At 41.8% G+C, this 20,443-nt stretch overlaps 1 protein-coding gene across 3 annotated transcripts; it reads left to right on the top strand.

Annotated features, from left to right (window-relative positions):
* The first annotated feature begins 1,457 nt into the window (after positions 1-1,457).
* On the top strand, positions 1,458-16,495 carry LOC125506833 (protein ALWAYS EARLY 2-like). Of its 3 annotated transcripts, none has more exons than XM_048671541.1 (21): positions 1,458-1,607; positions 1,896-1,993; positions 5,180-5,310; positions 5,975-6,070; positions 6,794-6,856; positions 7,285-7,362; positions 7,893-8,082; positions 8,898-9,157; positions 9,245-9,617; positions 10,115-10,198; positions 11,048-11,328; positions 11,427-11,474; positions 12,309-12,620; positions 12,720-12,898; positions 12,966-13,248; positions 14,135-14,293; positions 14,420-14,584; positions 14,684-14,824; positions 14,908-15,132; positions 15,742-16,032; positions 16,134-16,495. In XM_048671541.1, exons 3-21 carry the CDS (start codon positions 5,206-5,208, stop codon positions 16,305-16,307), a joined length of 3,507 nt encoding a protein of 1,168 aa, XP_048527498.1. In that variant the 5' UTR covers positions 1,458-1,607; positions 1,896-1,993; positions 5,180-5,205; the 3' UTR covers positions 16,308-16,495. The 3 variants fall into 3 exon arrangements, with proteins under 3 accessions (XP_048527498.1, XP_048527500.1, XP_048527499.1); XM_048671543.1 differs by having other exon boundaries at positions 8,910-9,157; XM_048671542.1 differs by lacking the exon at positions 1,896-1,993 and having other exon boundaries at positions 1,464-1,607.
* The last annotated feature ends 3,948 nt before the right edge of the window (positions 16,496-20,443 follow it).

Consider the following 20,443-nt stretch of genomic DNA (forward strand, 5'->3'; position numbering starts at 1 on the left):
CAAGCTGGTGTATTTTAGGTATCAAATAAAGTCCATCATTGCTGCTAAGTTATTCCTTTCCAACTAAAAAAGAGCAATGCTATTTTTTTTCACTTTTGAGTTAGTTATAAAAATCCAAAATTTATACATAAATCACCCTGACGTCATGTATTCTAATCTTTTGCCTATATGTGCTGTAAATATTACTTCCTCCGCTCCATAATGTAGTGCATGTAAATTTTTAAGAAGTTAAACCTCACCAACTTTGACCAAGTTTCTGAAGAAAAACGTTTACATCTAAAATGCCAAACATATAATCATTATACTCATCACAAGATGTAGTTTCATATTTTATATATTATGTATTCTAGATATAAATAGTTCTCTTTATAAATTTGGTTAGAATTTGCAAAGTTTGACTTTCAAAAAATTTAGTATACACTACATTTTAAAACAGAAGAAGTACCTAATTCTTCTTTTATGAAACACTTTCTAGCTTGAGTAGATGTCTGGTGCATCGGGTGTATGTACATTTAGATTTTTTTTTCTCAATATCAACCTTCCCCGCTGTGGCGCCGCTAGTCTCAACTCCAAAGGAAGACACATGCGGTCCACCGGGACTCGTTGTGCACAAAGTCCCAGTTGAAGACTTAAAAAGTTATTTTAAAGTATGACATAGATAATAGTAGCATTTATCATGTCAAAATAGAATTCACAAACACAAGCTGCCCAGAACAAAAAAGGAACGTATAATTCTGACATCAAGCAGCACTTCGTGTAATTATGGATTAAAATTTGGCGGGTAGTCACTTTCGACAACAAATTGGCTATTTTTTTACTTGGTCACGTTAAAAACTAAATTATATATTGTACTTGAAATTTCAGGGCTACACGTATCCATTTGAGCGGCAAGTAATACGGATCAGAGGGAAAATCCGTGACTATATATATATATATATCCACATTGTGTCTACCTAGGGTTATGAAAAAGGAGGTGCTCCTTCCTTCAACTGCCGGCGCCACAAGGGGTTCCCATAGTCTCTGTCGGGCGCTGCGATGGTGGGGGCATGAGGGAACCCCAAATTTGAGTGTCCCGATCCATGGTAACAATATGAATAGTTTAAAGATTTGTCTTAAATTGTCGGCGGTGTCGTCAGGACGGAATAAAGGCTCGCTCGCCCTCACCCTTGTTTCGGTGGTGCTTTGTACTGCCGGGAGGCATGTGGAAGAAGCGATCCTCGCGGATGGCGGCGCTTCCTAGTCCTGATGGCCCCGAAACATTATTTATTATAATAATAATAATATTGGAATTCTTTGTATTTCTGGTGAACCTGTATAATTTGATTCGAGCCATTTTCGAAGAAAAAAGAGAGTTGTGCCTACCTGCTATAGTAGTTTTTTCTTCAGAAGATTCTTTTTTGAGAAAGAAAAAGAAAAATTCAAATTTGAACCGACGGTGTCCTCCGTCCAGTGCACCGGGTGCAGCCCGCCCCCTGCGTGCGTGCGCCAGCCACTTTCCCCACCCTCGACCTCGAGCGAACCAAACCCCATCGATTTCCTCCGACTCCGACCCGCGCGGCGACGCACGCAGATCGCGCCGCGGCCTCCCGCGGCGGCTCCACTGCCAGGTGAGTCCATCGCCTCCTCCCTCTCTCTCCGCGCATAGGGCGGGCCGGGCAGACGGCCGGCGGGAAGGTCGGAGCAAGCGCAAGCGCGCGCGCGAGCGGGGCCGGCAGCGCGCCCTAGCGGAGCGAGCGGGGCAGCTGCTTGCCGGCGCGCGCGCGCGCGGGAGGCGGGCGGGGGCCGCGGCACGGCTGTGGTAGTAGCGGGGGCGGCAGCTCCTTGGCGCTAGGCATTTCCCTAGGCGTGCGGTCGAGCAGCAGCAGCGTGACATTTCCCTTGGTTTCCTGCTGCAGGAGCTCCGAGGACGAACGCGAGCTCGACGCGCGCGCAGGGGGGTGTGCTTCACGGCCGCGCCTTCCGCCCCCTCGATTCCCCTCCCGCCAAATCCGAGGTTTTTTTTCCCGCCCCTAATTCCCAATCTACTTCCTCTTTTAACACCAATGCTCGGCACAGGATGTGCATGCCGGTTTGGCATCTAAATGTCGTTAGGTTGTTGGCAGAGGGTGTTTCTCTTTTGTAATGTTGAATTATCGATGGATGGACAACAAGACAAACATGCTAGTAATTTGTTCGGCTGTGGCATGTATGCTTAGTTATCTCCATGGATGATGGCATTAGTGAGCAGTTATTGCGTAGAATGCCCCAACAAAATTACAATTTGTAGTATATTGCGTTGTGGATGGACAACAGGACTATATGACAATAGTGATGGGATGACAAGGGATTAATCTCGAGGATCAAATATGGAAGAATGACACTATCTGTCTGAACATGCTTAGGCTTGGAACTGGAAGAGCACCTTCCTTCCAATTCTGCCGACTCTTTAGCCTTTAGGGACCGCAAGGTGCTTCAGGACGGGCGATTTTGGTAGGTGCGGTGAAGTTGTGAGCCGTTATTTCAAAGGAGTCATTCATGCCATTGGTGAGCTTTCGTGTTGGCCTTATTAGGAAAGCCTTCGCTGGAGACCCCAACCAAAATACAAGGGAGCCACCGGTGGGACCCATACTTTTTAAGGTGTGAGATTGAGTGACAAATACACCTTTTCATTCTGTGACCTTGAATGTGTTGCAACACTCTTTTCGTGTCGGAAGGAACCTTCCACGCTGAAGTGTTTTCCAGTGTGTACATGTTCCAGGCGAGTGTGCAGGCCTGCCCTCCCCACCTTAACCTTGTCAGGTTTAGTGCGGAATGTTGTATTTGAAATGGGAGTGCTCTCATAGAAGTATTTGAAATGGAACAGCTAGCTTTTACTTTCACGGGCACCAAACTTTGAAAATTCGTCCTTCCAAAACTAGATGTCATTTGTGCGCATCTGAATCTCCTGGAATGTCAAGTTAGGCAAAAACACACTTCAACCAATTCCAGTCTAAATTACTCATCAAGCTTTGGTAAATCATCCTAATTGTATAGACTGTTCGGAGCTGCTCTGACAAACAAGCAACAACAGTATCGAGCAGGAATGTTGGATGACGATAGCATTCGTGGGCACTTAGGGCTTGAGGCCTCCCTCAGCTTGACAAGTGACGATGTTGGGAAGGTTTTCATTGACTCTCCCGACTCCGACGATCTCACACTCGCTTTTATGTACAACGCCTCTTTCTTCAACTTACATGACCTAGTCAACATCCAACCATGGTGAGGTTGCAGAATCTTGCTGTGGGCACATAGTAGTCACCATGCAAGGATAGATTCTGGACGCTTGGCCTAGTTCAGCAGGGCAATGCAAGCTTTCACTGTTGAGAACAATTAAGCAACTTCATAATTTTTTCATCATCTGATTTTGCAGAAGTTATAACTAATAAGATTCCAAGCAAATACACAATCTGTTCTATAGTTTATGGTGATGCATTTTAGTACTTAGGCATTCGATTATCTTAAAGCTAAACCTACATGCTTTGTCGATCATGTCGGCTAGCCAGTATAGGATGCACCTATTTTAACTTTATCGAGCTATCCATAGAACGGAACCACTTAGTAGAGTGACCAGAAAACACCGTATGTGTGACACTCATGGTTTGACCATATTCAAACATTATACGCACACTTTTTTGTGTTAATGCATGCACCTTACACACTTCTAGCTATCTGTCCATGCCAAGATCCCAATGTCCCCATCTTAACCATAAAGTGCCCTCAACAACTGTCAAACACACTTGAAATTAATCAACAGAAGTGCTGGTAATTACTAATTAGTCACAAGTTAACAGAAAGAGTGTGCCGTACGTCGATGATAAGACGGAAAGAGATTGAGTAGACACATCAAAAGCACAAAGTTCTTTTTTGCATCTAAGAATTAATTACCACCTGGGCGTCAAGAATGTACGTCTGAGTGTTATTTCCTACCCTTTTATATTACAAATTGGTCATGTAAATTAATCATGTGCCGCGTGCTGACTTTTATTCATGTTGTAATTGTAGCAAGGTATACGATCCTGGAACTTGTTAACTGATTCCTCATGGTATTTATATGTAGAAACGTGGGCGCAGACCATCAAAAGAACCTCCCTTTTGCACCTAAAGAACACCCTGTTACTGAAATTACCATTCTGTTGCCCTTCTGTTCGTTCGCTCCGCGTTTTCCTTCACTTCACCCCATAAACCGGGTGCCTATTTCTTATCCTGCCCCCCCCCCCCCCCCCCCCCCCCCCCCCCCCCCCCCCCCCCCCCCCCCCCCCACCCACCCTCACCTCCACTCACACACACCCTAAGCGGACACAGATCGAGCAATTTGTCCTCTCCTGAAGGCACATCGCCGGGGTAAGGAGTGGCCCGGTGCCCCACCGGCAACCGGAGCAGCGCCAGCCCATGCTCCTAACGCCGATTCCCCCCTGCTGCCCCCTCTCTCCCAGATCCAGATCCAGGTTATCCTTTCTTACCGTTCTTCCAATTCGCTGCAGGAAACCCTAGTATATATTCTTCCTAAACTGCGGAGGAAAGTTCAGCGGGTGTGGAAGAAAGTTAATTCCGCTGAGATTCTGGAAGGGAACGGGTGCTGCCAAATTGTTGTAGTGGAAAATGATTTATGGTTCATTTAGCCTGGGGTATCGATGTGTGAGTGCATTTATGTTTATGTTGTGTCTCGGCTGGAATAGAAGGAATGACAGGCTGTCTCTTGTTTGGAAGAAAATGAAGTAAATACAGTCCAGGGGAAAAGGAAGAGAAGGCTAGGCTGTGCAACAACTGAAAAAATAGCAGTCTTGCTGCGTATACTTAGATTAGGCTTGGTTGGGACTGTTTATTCAAATATAAAATGGTAGAGTTAAGGGTGGAGATGGATAACTTAACAGGCTCTTTTGATGGCAGAGCTAAATAGAAATATTTAATTGTATTTTGCAAGAGTGGTTCTTTTCTTTGGTACATAACATTCTACCCCCCCCCCCCCCCCCCCCCCCGCCCAAAAAAAAAACTTCCCTTATATATAACATTTCATGAAGATTGTGTATGTAAATACATGTTTTATTCTGAAAAATATTGTTAGCCTTCCTGTTTACCTCTTTTTTTATTCAGTTTTCCTTTGCATTTTTCATCCAAGAGCTACTGAAGAAAATTGGCTAATCTCAAGTGAATTGTCTTCCAGACTTTCAGGCAGTTCTGTGAGTTTCAATGTCTTCCACCAGAAAAGTGAGAAATGTAAACAAGCGCTATGCCAAAATTAATGAAGATTGGCCGGAAAAGGATGCAACAGTTGTACATAAAAATAAAGTGCGAGTAAGTATCTGCACTCAGCAGTGTCTTGAAAATGTCTTAAATCAGCATTTGATTCATCTAAATTCCGCACATGTATAACAATATAAGCAAAATGCTAACAATGGCAGCTCCAAATTACATGCCAGTGGTATGACTTGGACAAAAAAGTCAGTCAGCCTCTGGTTTTATCGGAGTTTTGGTGTTATCTCGGTTTTATTATAAAATCTGTGCTATGTTGCTTGCCATATGTTTTCAATGGTCACTACTTCTGTATGATATGTACAATTGTGTGATGTTATTAAGATGCAAGTAGCATAGATTAGATACTAACATGCTTGCTAAATGTAACAATTAGGACAACTATAACAGTATATGTACATTATATTTTTGTCAATCAACAAACAAATATTTTTTCCCCGCATGCAACTTACTCTTTTTTCCTTATCGTGTATTATTCTGAAGTCTGAACTTGTGCTTGCTCACATGATCTGGTACATGGTGTGCACTGTCAAGGATTGTCAAATTTTCTAATTGCCTTATATTTCCTTGGGAAAGAAGTTTCAAGCATGGATTGGGGATTGCTAATGCAGTAATGCATTTATCTGTTTTGTTTATTTAGATCACTGTGGGTTATATTATATCAATTACATTGTTGACCATTGATCAAAGAAACATTTATCTGCAGAAGAAGAAACTATCCGACCTTGGTTCTCAGTGGAGCAAAGATGAGTTGGAGCGCTTCTATGCAGCTTATAGAAAATATGGAAAAGATTGGAGGAAGGTTTGATCTCTACCCTCTATTGTACAGTGGTATTACTTTTATGGAAGAGTTAGAAATTTGTTATTTAGGCAACCACATGCCATCTTTTCGTTGTACTGTCCTACATCAACATGATTACCTGAGAAAGTCCTTATATCTAGCAGCAATGTGGTCCTGTGTACCTGGGTCGCTGCTCGGACTACATGTTTGTTATTTCCCTTTTTCTGTTAAGGGTCCCTTTTATTAAATACATGTGGTTTACAAACAGGGAAAATAATTTTGGTAATCCATCAGGTCATGCTGTTATATCATGTACACAGTATATGAGAAGCTAATGCACCATATTATTATTATGCGTACATCATTCTCTCACCTACCGATAAGCAATAATATATTTTGTTAGATCCTTGCATTCCTTAAGAAAGTTCAACCGTGTGAGTTTCAAGTAGTAGTGTCAGTGTTGTACCCACCTTGGATTCCCCCGGGACTGTTGGCAGTGGGATTAGTCAGCTAAATGCCAAGATTCAACTCAGTGCACACCCAAATCTGACTTGGCCGGCTTAGTCAAAATCCTACTCTGGCCAGCCAATCTTTTGGCTAACTGTATCTCTGGTCCTAAGAAGCCACCTAGCCTGGCAAAGTTACCAGTCTTGTTTCCTCTGATCCTGCTGGTGTCTTGGGCAAGGATTAATAATATCTAGTTTGAGACCTCTATTCATATTACTGATGAAAAACAACTTGCAGGTGGCTGGTGCTGTCCATGATAGAACATCTGATATGGTGGAGGCTCTTTACAACATGAATAGGGTAAATCCCAGCTTTCCTTTGTATACGGTGGCTCTTCTGAATTGTCTGCACTTGATTCCACTTCATGCACCACCTAGTTTCAACTTCTCAATCCCGATTAAAATTTGTGACATGAATTTGCTGTTATGATGCTCTGCTTCTTGTAGATCAGTGGGATAATCTCTAGCAAAGCAATACTTGAAATATTCATAGCATAAGATTCCATCTACTAATTTTCTGTTTCATCTACCAAGATCTCGGATTCCATCCATTTCTTTTCCAACCATATCCCCCACCATGCACTGATGCATTCATGATAGGTCGGTCAAATAGATCGTATAAGTATTACAGTTCATGTTGCATGTGTCTGTCTTTCTTTTGCTAAGTTCAAGTTTTTCTGTTATTTTTGGTTATGCTGATAAATCGACCAAGCTTTGCTGCATGTCCAGGCATATTTGTCTCTTCCAGAGGGAACTGCTACTGCTGCAGGGTTGATAGCGATGATGACCGATCACTATAATATTTTGGTAAGGTTAAACTTGAACGGCTATAATATTCAAAAGCTTCTTCTGTACTGTAGTTTACCTGAAAATGTTATGGAAGTAGAACAAGAATTCCAGAAGCAGTGTATGAAATGTTATTCGACTCTTGATATATGCAAAAACTATATCAAGTGCAGATTCTGAGACCAAGAACTATTTATTGCACCTAATAATATAGTTGTACTGAAATGCGTAGGTGCTCCACTATTAAGATTGTAATAGTCATTTGTGTTGACTAGCTTAAGCTATTTAATGGTTTCCAGGCAGACTCCATTGCTTGTCCATCATTTATAGCAACATTTTTGAGGAATTACTTCAGCGTCATTAAGTGAAATGAATTTATCTCGTAAGAAGATTACAACACATAGGTGAATGGTGGACGTAGCACTTATGTTTTCATATGTGGCTCGAGCAGCTTTGCTTCAGTTTAGAGAAGTTGTCTGTCAGTATGCTATATCATTTTATTGCGTTTATCAAGAATGTTTATGTCTATGGACATCTGTTCTGAACTGTAGGATGGGAGTAACAGTGATCATGAGAGTAACGGTTCACCAAAAACTTCTAGGAAGCCACAGAAGCGTGGCCGTGCAAAGCTTCAGTCTGTGTCGAAGGCATCTGATACACGTTACCCTGATCTATTGCAATCTCAGCCTGCTTCATCGAGCTATGGATGCCTTTCTTTGTTGAAGAAGAAACGTTCTGGAGGTAATTTGAACATTGAAATCAAAGAAGCATGTGTCCTTTTCTTTTCGTATTTCCTTTTAGTTTATCTTTTAGTAGAGTTTTGTCATTTGGATCTAATAAAGTTCTTTGTACTACCTCTATATCAAAATATAAGACGTTTTTGCAGTTCAAATTGAACTGCAAAAACGTCTTATTTTGATACAGAGGTAGTACAAAGGAAAACACAAAACAGTTCACAATTTCATTCACTAAAAGTTTCTATGTCCAAATTCATTCTACGTTAGCATGGTAGTTACTGTAACAATTCACAATCTACAATGAAACTGTGAGCAGAAAACATTTCACAATCTACAAGAAATCTGTGTACCGTTTTATGTTTTCCTTTGTTATTTAATATATATGGATACCTCTATGTTTTGTCGTAAACTTCTAATTGACAGTATGTTATAGCAAAGCAGCAACAACACACTAATTCTAAGCTAGAATTAGAAGCAAGCCTAATTCACTTGGGCGGGGGAGTGGATGGACAATCCCACAACCTGGGTTCAAGTCCTTACGGACATGAATTTGGGTTCTTGTTTAGTTGTGTCAAATGTTGAGGCTTCCCCCTACAGTTTTCTATCAAAACTTCTAAGTTAGAATTCTCTACTATCTTATGATCATAACAGTTTTGGTAAAAGATCTCACAGGATTACAGTCATGATAGTATTATATATACTTGGCATGTTTTGTAGCTTCAGTTTCTCTGGCAGGAGCTGAAGTTAGTTCAAACAATGGTGCACCTTTTACTTTCCTTGAACAAAGAAAAACAGGATTGAGGTCTGAAACTTGTCTAGACTTGTTTGTAGGTAACAAGCCCCGTGCTGTTGGAAAAAGGACTCCACGAGTGCCTGTTGCAAGCATGTACCGAGATGACAAGATAGGTCCATCAAATAGACAAGCAAAACCAGATGCTAATAATGGTGATGAAGAAGGTGCTCTAGCTGCTTTAGCTCTGGCAGAGGTCTGTCAAAGAGGCTCACCTCAGGTTTCTCAAACATCTGGAAGATCCAGTGGTCAAATGTTCCTGTCTCCTGGTAAAAGTATCGACAGAAAAGTAAGAACCCATAATCTCTTCTTTATCTTTAGGTCACCCGTCTCACAAAGTAATTGCATAATCAGATTTTCTGGATGATGCTTGCAGAATGCAGATTCAGAGATGGGAAGTTCAAAGATGCATGGATTTCAAGTAGACGCTGATTATCCAGAAGGTAGCTTAGGAAGCAGGGAAGCAGAAACTGGCGACTATCCCAAAGATGCTTCCTATTTTCTGAATAACGAAGGTTCTGCGTCTGGCAAGTCTAAGCCAAAAGTTAAGAGGTCGCAAAAGAGAAGAAAGAAAGCTGCACACAAAACAGACGATCAATTCGAGGATGACAGAGAGGCTTGCAGTGGCACCGAAGAAGGGTGTAGTTCCAGAAAGGCCAAGGATATATCAGATTTGGATGTATTTGGAAGTAAAGGTTCATGGCCATCTAACAAATCAAACAAAAGAAGCCGCCAACTATTTTTTGGCGGTATGTGTGTGCTAACAATATCTTTTATTTTTGGGCAAAAGTAATTAAATTATTGAAATACAGTCATAGCATTATTTCTTCTAGGCTTCTAGCATGTGTGAAACTATCAGTATGGTGGTTTAAGGGGCTTGAGTCTCATCTTTTACAAAGTTGTGCAGTGCAGTATTTTCTCAACCACCGAATACAATATAGACATATCCTAACTGTCAAATGGCAATAGTATTCAGCAAGGTGGACAAATTGGTTGAGTTTCTTCTTATATGTGCAGCATTTCTTGACCATGTGATGAAAAATAAGTATGCCCTGTGCTGGCATTGTCTATCATCAGTTTTTATTTCATAATATTGATTGTCCTGTTGGGTTGTTGCATCCTGCAAAATAAACAGTCAATCTGCCTACAAACTTCCTGAGGAGGATAACTTGTTGTATTTCTTGCTTTGATATCTACATAGCCCAAATATTTGGTCCTGTTTGACTGACTGGTCTTTGTTCTGCAGATGAATTGTCAGCTCTCGACGCATTACATACATTAGCTGATATCTCTGTGAATATTCTACAACCTTCTTCTATCGCTGAATCTGGTTAGTCTTATCTATGGTGCTAATTTCAGATGTTGTGAGCTATACTTCCATTACTCGATTTCCATGCACCTCATTTTATCCATTATCATGCAACTTCTCTAATTATGTGGTAGAACCATGCAAATGCAATGCACAATTTAGCAGAGTTCAGTACTTGGGTTGTTGCAACCAAATTAGTTTGCCAATCTCATTCCTGTTCACTATGTTTTTGCACGGAGATACAGAAAGTTTATACAGTCATAGGGATAAAGCTACGAGACAGTGCTGCATAGTGGTTGAGTCAGAGTTGATTATCTACGAGCTCTAATCATTTAAGAAGTTCTGTGTCAATTCCTTTCCACACAAGGGCTGTTTTTAGACCCTACAGCTCTAAACATGCCTGCACCACTGTTGTTGCTTTATGTCTTTTGGAAGAAATGGATGCAATGAATGTTTCTTGTTTTATCAATATTATAATGCTATTAAGCACCTGTCTACAGTTGACTAGTTTCTGGGCAACGCTGTAGTTGTGCTCTGCCTTGGATATATACTCTAAACAAAGATTTGCTGTGCTGCGTTCAATCTGTTTTACGTGCAACACACTTCACTCAATTTGCCGGTTTCTATTTGCGACACAAGACTTTTACATACTGGGGATACTGCTCAATAATAAGCTTTGTAACTAAAGTGAACAAATTGTTTAACCAGGTCCACAGGTAGATTGCTTGTAAGTTCTAACCGTCACACTTTCATGTGAAAATCTCACAAAAGATATGGATAAAAAATGATATTGCAGAGTTGACTTTTGATTGATATGTTAATGTTCTGTGTTTGATTGTGCTACTGATACTACCCCTAACCATTTTCCAGAATCATCGGCACAGTTTAAGGATGGAAGCAAAGACAATGAATCTGATGATAAGCCTAGTGTGCCTGCAGCAGTATCATTATTTGACAAAAAAGATAAGCCCAGAAAAACGAAAAAGATCAAAAGGCAGTCAGAAATTGCAAGCAACGAGGTGGTTACCAGGAAAAAAGCTAGACTTTCTAAAGATCACCATCATGACGGGAGTACTTCTGACGTAAAGCAGGATGATTGTAAATGTGGTGTTAAAATGGAGAAAAAGAAAAGAAAGTCTTCCACACTGAAGGTATTTCCAAAACTGTACCTATTCAATATGACACAAGCCACATTATTGTTAGTCTATGCTGCTTATGATGTGCATATATTTTGTTGCTTTATGCACAGATCTCCAAAGATGAGAAGAATACACTAAAAGATAGTGAGAAGACCGAGGTGTGCTGTCCTTTTGTAGTTTTGTCTTTTCCTTTGGTTCCTGATAATCACTTCTCAAGTTCTCATCTAAAATACTACGAACTTTCAGTTGATTCTTTTGCATTTAAGTCCAATGCACGATTGAAGCAAGGATTTAGTACCGCAGTCTCAGTAATTGCAGTTTTGTCCATTTGATTATATAACACAGAATATATTAGCATAATAAATAATCTTCTGAAAACCAGGCCGCATTGTGCAGATTTGTTTTGATCTTTTGGAAATATAGTTTCAGTCAACAAATCAGTCCAACGAGGAGATTATGTCTGTTTTTCATCTGTGACATCAAGAGGCTGCCAATATGTGTTTTTGACAATGTCCTGCTGCAGACCCCTTAATCTAATTTCCACCACCATTCAGCAAGAATAAAATTAGGCCTTCACAAATCCTTAATCCCTAAACCTCCATTAACCTTGGGAAAAGGCAGCTTCTCCACCTTAGGAGATGATACCTTTTTGTTGTATGACCTTTTGTTTTAAAGAAAATTTCTCCTTCTCTTATCCATGTGGTAGATAGTTTTGAAGTAAATACATTGATATATAGTAAACAGGGTACTGCTAAGACGTACCTTAATCGAAGTGACTCTTTTGTTATTGACAAAGTATCCCCCTTCCAAACATCCTGCCTTTTTTGTAAATATTCCCTGGGTGACCTACTACCACTACAGTGACTCCCAACAAATTAAGAACCTCAGGCTTTGTGGATTTGTTCTAAACCTGACATAGCCAAGTTTACCTTTTATTTTTCTCCTGTGTGTGTAAATGAATATAAATTTGCTTGTACATCTTCATTTGCTAGGCTTCCGCTGAAGAAGGGAAGGTATCTTCTAATAAAGGTAGGCATACTCATGTCAGTCCAGTTTCAAAACAAAACAAGTCCAAAGCACAGGAAAGTTCTCCAGCACATGCTGATTTTGGAAAAGAAGCCATGGATACGGTGGACATGACAGAAAATGCAATAACTCAGCAATCGGACTCGGCATCAAAGTCTAAAAGCCGGCGCAAGTTAGGCATTTTGAAAGCACTTGCTCCAGAGAGCAAGCCTGCTGAGGGCGCTGATGATTCGTGCGATAATGTTTCCTACCCAGTGAATAACGTTACTGAACTCAAGGTTTGATATTGTTTTATCAACATAAGTTTGCTGATCAATGCATCCCATCATTTGCAAGGTGTGAAAGTTACAACTTAAATTTACCCTGACCTGTTGCAGGACAAGCTCTCTCACTGCTTATCTTCACGTTTCCTCCGGAGATGGTGCATGTCTGAGTGGTTCTATAGTGCAATTGATTATCCATGGTTTGCGAAGAGTGAATTTGTGGAGTACTTGAATCATGTAAAGCTGGGTCATGTACCAAGGCTGACTCGTGTCGAGTGGGGTGTTATAAGGAGGTCTGTTATCTTCAGTTGCCTTGTTTGCTTTTGCTTCGTTTGTTTTTCTGAGTCTATTGTTTTGCAGTTCTCTTGGAAAGCCACGTCGATTGTCAAAGCAGTTTTTACAAGAGGAGAGGGAAAAGCTTTCTCAGTATCGCGAGTCAGTCAGACAACACTATGCTGAACTTCAGTCTGGTGTTCGAGAAGGTCTACCAACTGATCTTGCTCGGCCCTTAGCAGTTGGGCAGCGTGTTATAGCCTGTCATCCCAAAACAAGAGAACTTCATGATGGGGGTGTTTTGACTGTTGACCGTAGTCGCTGTCGGGTTCAATTTGATCGTCCGGAGCTGGGTGTTGAGTTTGTGATGGTAAGTTGGTAACCAATGTCTATCAAGTTTCTTTTCATTATTTTGGTGGTATGTTTTATTTTATATCTTCTGGTTTAAATCATTTCCTGTCGTATATTTTGATTTCTTGGATATGTTCCGCAATGCATGATTTCAGTAAACCTATTCTCTTACTTTGGTAGTGATGTATGGCTGTGTGGATGAACCAAAAGGCTAGGGGAGCAAGTATTTAATGCTGAACTGAGAAACAAGGATAATACATTTTTGTAATGCTTCACTCTTTACATTTGAGTATGCTTAGACCAAGTACACCCCTGTCTTTGCTTTGAAAACTGTTTGGCATTGCTTTTGGGTGCTGTCAATTTTATTTTATTTTGCTGGGAATCTTTAGCAATTTCTTAGTCATATAGTCACAAAGAAGTTTTGTTTTGGACATCCACATTGTGTCCAGAACACAATTTCAACCACAAGTTTATACTGTATTTATTTGTAAATGTTTAAAAGAATTATAGTATGGCAAGCGTATTCTTTCTAGACAATAATCTACCAATATTTATTCTTATGTCCAATCTAAATTATCATAAACGGATCATTGATCAAAGGTAAATAATTTGACCGCACATTCTAGGACAATGCCTATCAATGTGTGGAGTACACATCCTGTGTTTTGGCTACTATGTGAATTGCATTTCTTGCACACTATGCTTTCACCTGTGTTGCATCCAGGGAAGGCGCATGCTTATGGAAGAATTTTCTACCTGAGTGACTCAGTGCCAACTGATTCTTTTTTGTTTCTGTTGGAATATAATAAGAAACACTGATGTAAAGATGAAATATGTGGTATGTCAAATAGGTTGCTGTTACTGACCCAAACATGGTTATTGTTGACGAAATTGTTACTTTGCAGGATATTGATTGTATGCCGTTACACCCACTGGAAAATTTCCCTGAGTCTCTGAGACGCCAAAATATCGTGAATAAATACTACAGCAGCTTCTCAGAAGTAAAGTTTGAGGATCGGTCCAAAGAGTATGGTGGTGGAGGTGCACCAAGATTCATACCAAATGTGAGTTTTTGACAGTGCTGGTGAAACTGTTACCCCATAAGTATTTAAATGAAGCAACCCCATAAGTATTTAAATGAAGCAAGCTACTATAATCTGTATACTCAGTGTTTAACTGTTCCCTTGCAGGGGGATGCATTTGATTCGATTGCACAGGCCAAAACCACAGCAAACGAGGCTACAGTCGCTGCACAACAGGCAATGTACGGCCAGCCATGTACGCTGTCACAGATTCAGGAAAGAGAAGCAGATATAAGGGCTCTTGCTGAACTATCGCGTGCTCTTGATAAGAAGGCAAGCTTGTGTCTGGAATTTTATCTAATGCTTTGGGATATTTACTCGACTCAAGTATCCAGCTGTATTTATGTTGTGAACTTATATAATCTTTTGTAGGAAGCCTTGCTGGTAGAGTTGAGGCACATGAACGAAGAAGTGTCTGGAAAGCAAAAGGATGGGGAAATTATTAGAGATTTGGAGCACTTCAGGAAGCAATACGCCATGGTTCTTGTCCAGCTGAGAGATTCGAATGATCATGTAATTAATTCCCAGCTCTACGTGTTACTTGCAGTGGTTCCGTTCGTGAATTCTATGTACTTACAATATGTTTTCATACTCAGGTGGCTTCAGCCCTGCTTTGTCTGCGGCAACGGAACACATTTCATGGGCAGCCAACGCAGTCATATCCTAATAAATCCATGGAAAATGGTGGAGCTTCTAACAGAACACCAGACCCATCTAGTAACCTTTTTGGTTATATTAATCAGGAGTCTGGATCCCAAGTAATGGAAATTATTGAGACTTCAAGGTCCAAAGCTAAAACGATGGTTGATGTCGCTGTTCAGGTTAGACAGTCACACTTGTATTTCTGTCAGTTTCATGTTATGCCTCCCAGTCCAGGAGTCCTTGATGTTCTGAATATAATATATTCATGCCTTTATATACTTCGAATCATCACCACCAGCATCCTGTAAAGATCAGTTTCACTGCATGGTAATAATCATAAGTATACGTGTTATCAGAACGAAGGAAAGTAAACTCTTTTCAACCAGTTGAGCAATATGTTAAAATTGGTAATTGAAGAGTAAATATTTTGCAAATGGTAGAATATGTGAAACTGAAAGTGAAGATGTACATACGTAGCAAAGACAACCAAGTTTTCTTATATCTAACAATCATATATGTAAAGTTCAGTCCTTGAGGGAAGTAAAGAGGCAGAATTAGTTTCATTAATCATCAGCACATTATCTTTTTCGTATGTGCACTACATGCTCTGTAGTCTGCTTTACCCGCGTAGTTATGTTTAGTGTTGGATACATTGAGCATTCAGCTTGTAGAGTTGTTCCATGTCCCTATTTAATTCTGTCTTTGCAATTTCTGAAGTACAAGTCTGTGCTTTGTTTTAATTAATGTTCATGTTTGCTCTGTGCCTTTTTTTTTCTCTGTCTAACCAGGCAATGTGCAAAGTAAGCGAAGGAGAGAACGCTTTTGCCAAGATAGGGGAAGCACTAGACAATCTGAACCTCCGTGGCACCGGCTCTGGTTCGAGCATACTCGGCATAAGGCGGATACCTCCCGATTCGGGGCAGGCAAATTCAGACAACAGCGCCTCGGGCCGCTTCGACCCTGCTGCAGCAACTAATAACATTTCCAGTCCAAGAGTATTGCCCAACGGCAGCGACTCCGAAGCCCAGTTCCCGTCGGAGCTGATTTCGTCCTGTGTAGCGACCATCCTGATGATACAGGTAAGTAAATCATTTATTCTTGAGAATTCTTCTGTCACAATGTTTCTTGGTCATCTTATGAATTCTAACAAATTTAATGGGCCATCATTTGGATTCATCAGAACTGCACGGAGAAGCAGTATCACCCCGCGGAGGTGGCGCACATCCTCGACTCGGCGCTGTCGCGGCTGCAGCCGTGCAGCTCGCAGAACGTACCCATCTTCAGGGAGATCGAGATGTGCATGGGTATCATCAAGAACCAGATGCTGGCCTTGATACCCACTCCTAGTGGCTAGCTAGCTAGTGTCATGCATGGGTATCAAAGACTCTTCTTTTGTTATCTATATATACATATAATATTGTAGGGAAAAAGAAAACTTGACAATGGTATGTGGCTTGTGCTCTCGAGCTTACAACAGTCTGTCTGTACTCTGGACAAGGTGCATCTTATTAGTATTATATTATGATTATTACTGTTGTCGTATCCTGTTAGTTATTTTTTGTTGTTGAGCAATAGAAATTATACATTTAACTTGGATACTCTTCCTCGACAATTTTTCGAGCTGAAAATCGTAGTAAAATATGAATTAAAACCTATAATAAGGGCCAACATACGGGGCGAAGGCTGGGCTATCCATGTGGTCACCTCGAATGCCCATATTCGACAATATTTTGCCTAACATGTATTCTTTGCCGCGCCACTCGAAACCAAAAGGATCAATATATCGACATGGTTGTTACCTTGATCTTCCATCTGGTAGAGGGCACTGAGGTTTCATCTCTTGCATGGCTGTATTGTTGGTAATGGTAATGACGCTTGATTTTGGGAGGATACGTGGCTTGGCGACGCGCCTTTGGCGACCCAGTATCCGTCCCTTTATCGTATTGTTCAGCGCCGTGAGGCTCTTGTTGCCACGGTTCTGCAGTCCATTCCGCTCAATATTCAGTTTAGGAGGGTGCTTGTGGGTGACCGATGGAAAGCATGGCTTCACTTGGTTCGGAGATTGATGGGGGTTCAGTTAAATCCTCAGCCCGATCAGTTGTGGTGGAAGCTTACTAGATCTGGGGAGTTCACAGTTAAATCGATGTATATTGATATCCTTAACTCAAGTGTGATTCCTAGTTTCAAAGAGGATTGGAAAGTTAAGGTCCCCTTAAAGATTAAAGTGTTTATGTGGTTTGTACATAAACAAGTAATTTTAACAAAGGACAATCTAGTTAAGCGTAACTGGACAGGTTCTACTAGGTGTAGTTTTTGTGATCGGGAGGAGACCATCAAGCACCTCTTCTTTGACTGCTCGTTGGCACGAGGCTTGTGGCGCTTTGTGCAAATTGCCTTTAACATTACTCCCCCGACTTCGGTCAACACGTTATTCGGGATGTGGCTTGCTGGGATAGACTCCGAAACAGCTAGATACATTCGTGTAGGAGTTTGTGCGTTGTTATGGGCAATTTGGAACTGCAGAAATGATTTGGCTTTTAACAGAAACTATTCATTTTTTGCAGGTTTTATTCCGGGCTACTGCGCTGATCCGTATGTGGTCCTTACTCACTCCGACGGAGGCCAGGAAACGTTTGGTTACTGGATCTGTCCGGTGGGAGATGGTAGCGCGGGATATCTTCAACCGGTTTGGATGGCGGTCATGTAATAGGATAGGCGATTAGTTTACCTATCTGTTAATTTGCCAGCCGGTTGTGGCTTGTTAGGCTTTCTGTTTTGGCATTGAGGCTCTATGTGAGCTTGCCGCTCCTTTTGTTTGCAGACTTTAAGACCTTGTTCAACCTTATTTACTCTTTTTAATAAATGTGGCCGTATGCATCGTTCTGATGCAGAGGCCGGGGAATCCCCCCTTTTCGAAAAAAAGAAAAGGCGACGCTATGCCTCGGCCTAGAGCCATCAAGCATAAGCATACATGTAGGTTGACATAACGCCGCCTTTTCTAGGTGTGCAAGAGAGGAAACCTCAGTGCCCTCTACGATGGGGGTACGATGGTATCATACTCTCCCTTGGCTGAGGAAAGATCAAAACAAGTGAGAGAACTTCAACATAAGCATTCCTTACGATAGAGTATTTGCCGGGAAAGAACATGACAACTTCAACGTAAGCATTCCTTACGATAGAGTATTTGCCGGGAAAGAGCATGGCAACTTCAACGTAAGCATTCCTTACGATAGAGTATTTGCCGGGAAAGAGCATGACGGCACGTGCGTCCTCCTCCCCGCCCCTCGCCTTAGGCGGCCTAGGGTGTGTTGCTATGGGCATCCCTATATCTTGCCTTCGGCGAGACTTTGGGAACGCTCGCTGAAGGTGAGACCATGATGGGTCGGCTCAGGAGCGCCAGAGGCCACAGCCTCCTTTTCTGTTTTTTTACATGTTCTGTTTTCGTTTTTTCTTTATTTTTAACTTTTGTTTATGCTTTAAAATATTTTAAATATATATAATATAGAAACACTATAATTGTTTTTGTAAAATGCTGACCAAGCATATGAAAAATGTTAAATGTGAATAGAGAAAATGTTTATCACATATACAAAAATGTATAAAAACATTTGATCAGATAAGCATGTGAAAAGATGCTTCTAGAACACATGAGATGGTAGAGTTGGGGGCTCAATTAGAAGGCAACGTGGCAGAATCTAAGTTGAAAACTTTATCCAACGGATGATAATGCTCGGATTTGCCATATATCGGCCGTTGGATGGAGCATATCCAACAGATAATATTTGAATCTATTGACACACTATATATTGGTATAGATATAGATATAGTAGATCCAAGTTCGGACACCAGCTTCGCCGCTATACGAATCTGGTGGAGGTAGGTGCATGGCCGGCCGGAGTAGCGAGATCGAGCGAGCGCCGCTACGTGAGCTCACTCGCCGCAGGAGCAGCCGCGAGCCCTCTTTTGAGGTGTTGAGAAGGCAACATTGTTCTTCACTCCAAATAAACATAGTCACAGAATCCATTGCAGAATTCAGAAACATGAAGAGGACGGACTTTGTGCATGATGGCCTGACAGATCCACTCAGAAGTCTTGATTCTATCAGCACCATGAGAAAAGATCTAGGCTTCATCCAAGGAAGTAGTGTTGTCGCGCAAGAGAAGCAAGCATTCTGCGAACAGGATGCAAGCTTACCTCGATATGTACATTAAGCCGCTTTCTTTGCAGGAGATTGCAGCGATCCGTGCTTTGGTGGGCATCAACAGAAAGGTGAAGAAGGACCTAGTCAAGCTGGGTGATTCCGACTCCCGGGTTGCTCTCCACTTGCTAATTCTTGCATGGAGAGGCGGTACTGAGTCCTTGGAGAGGTGTTAGATGTGTATAGTTCATTGTGTACAGCCCCTTATACAATGGGGATGTACACAATGAACTATACACATCTAACACCCCCTTTCAAACTCATGGTGGATCAACAACACTGAGTTTGAAGAGAAAAAACCCATGCTGCGCTCGAGTCTGTGCCTTCGTGAAGAAGTCAGCTAACTGTAGCTCAGAGGGTACATAGTGAAGAGCGAGGGTCTGATCCTGCACAGCAGCATGCACAAAGTGGGCATCCGCACCGATGTGCTTGGTGAGCTCATGCTTCACCGGGTCACGCGCAATACTGATAGCACCGGTACTGTCGGACAGTAGAGGAGTTGAGGTAGTAGCAGACACACCAAAGTCCTCAAGTAACCATCGTAACCAGATCACCTCAGCTGTCAACATAGCCATGGCTCGCAACTCAGCCTCTGTACTCGAGCGAGAAACGTCAGTCTGCTTCTTTGTCTTCCAGGCAATAAGAGAGCCACCAAGACAGACATAGTAAGCAGACAACGATCGGCGATCAGAGGGATCACTAGCCCAGGTAGCATCAGAGTAGGCCTGAAGCTCAAGAGAGCTAGAGCGGGGAAAGAAAAGGCGCTGAGAGATCGTGCCACGAAGATATCGTAGAACATGAAGGAGGTGACTATAGTGAACAGAGGTGGGGGCGGAAACAAACTGACTCAGGATGTGGACAGGATAGGAGATGTCAGGACGCATAACAGCAAGATAGACAAGACTGCCAACGAGATGGCGATAGCGAGTGGGATTAGGAAGAGGGTCACCATTAGAGGCACGAAGCTGAACGTTGAGCTCCATAGGAGTCACAACAGTGCGCTCATCACCGAGAGCAGCGCGAGCAAGAAGATCCTGAATATATTTTTTCTTGGGAGATGTAGAAGCCATCAGAGGTCGAGGAGATCTCAATCCCAAGAAAATAGCGAAGTGGACCAAGATTAGTCATGAGAAACTGGTCGCGAAGACGAGCCTTAACAAAGGCAATGTACTCAGAGTCATCACCAGTGATGATCATGTCATCAACATAGAGAAGGAGAAGAGTCCGACCACAGGAAGACGTGTGAACAAACAACGCGGGATCATGATCACTGGGCAAGAAACCAGCGGCAG

This window comes from Triticum urartu, chromosome 5 (assembly GCF_003073215.2).
Source record: "Triticum urartu cultivar G1812 chromosome 5, Tu2.1, whole genome shotgun sequence".
In the NCBI taxonomy this organism is placed as follows: Eukaryota; Viridiplantae; Streptophyta; class Magnoliopsida; order Poales; family Poaceae; genus Triticum; species Triticum urartu.

Coding starts and splice junctions, on each gene's coding strand:
- LOC125506833 (XM_048671541.1), top strand. CDS start 5,206: ATGTCTTCCACCAGAAAAGTGAGAAATGTAAACAAGCGCTATGCCAAA. Junction 10,199..11,047: donor TTCTTCTATCGCTGAATCTG/GTTAGTCTTATC, acceptor ACCATTTTCCAG/AATCATCGGCACAGTTTAAG. Junction 11,329..11,426: donor GAAAGTCTTCCACACTGAAG/GTATTTCCAAAA, acceptor CTTTATGCACAG/ATCTCCAAAGATGAGAAGAA.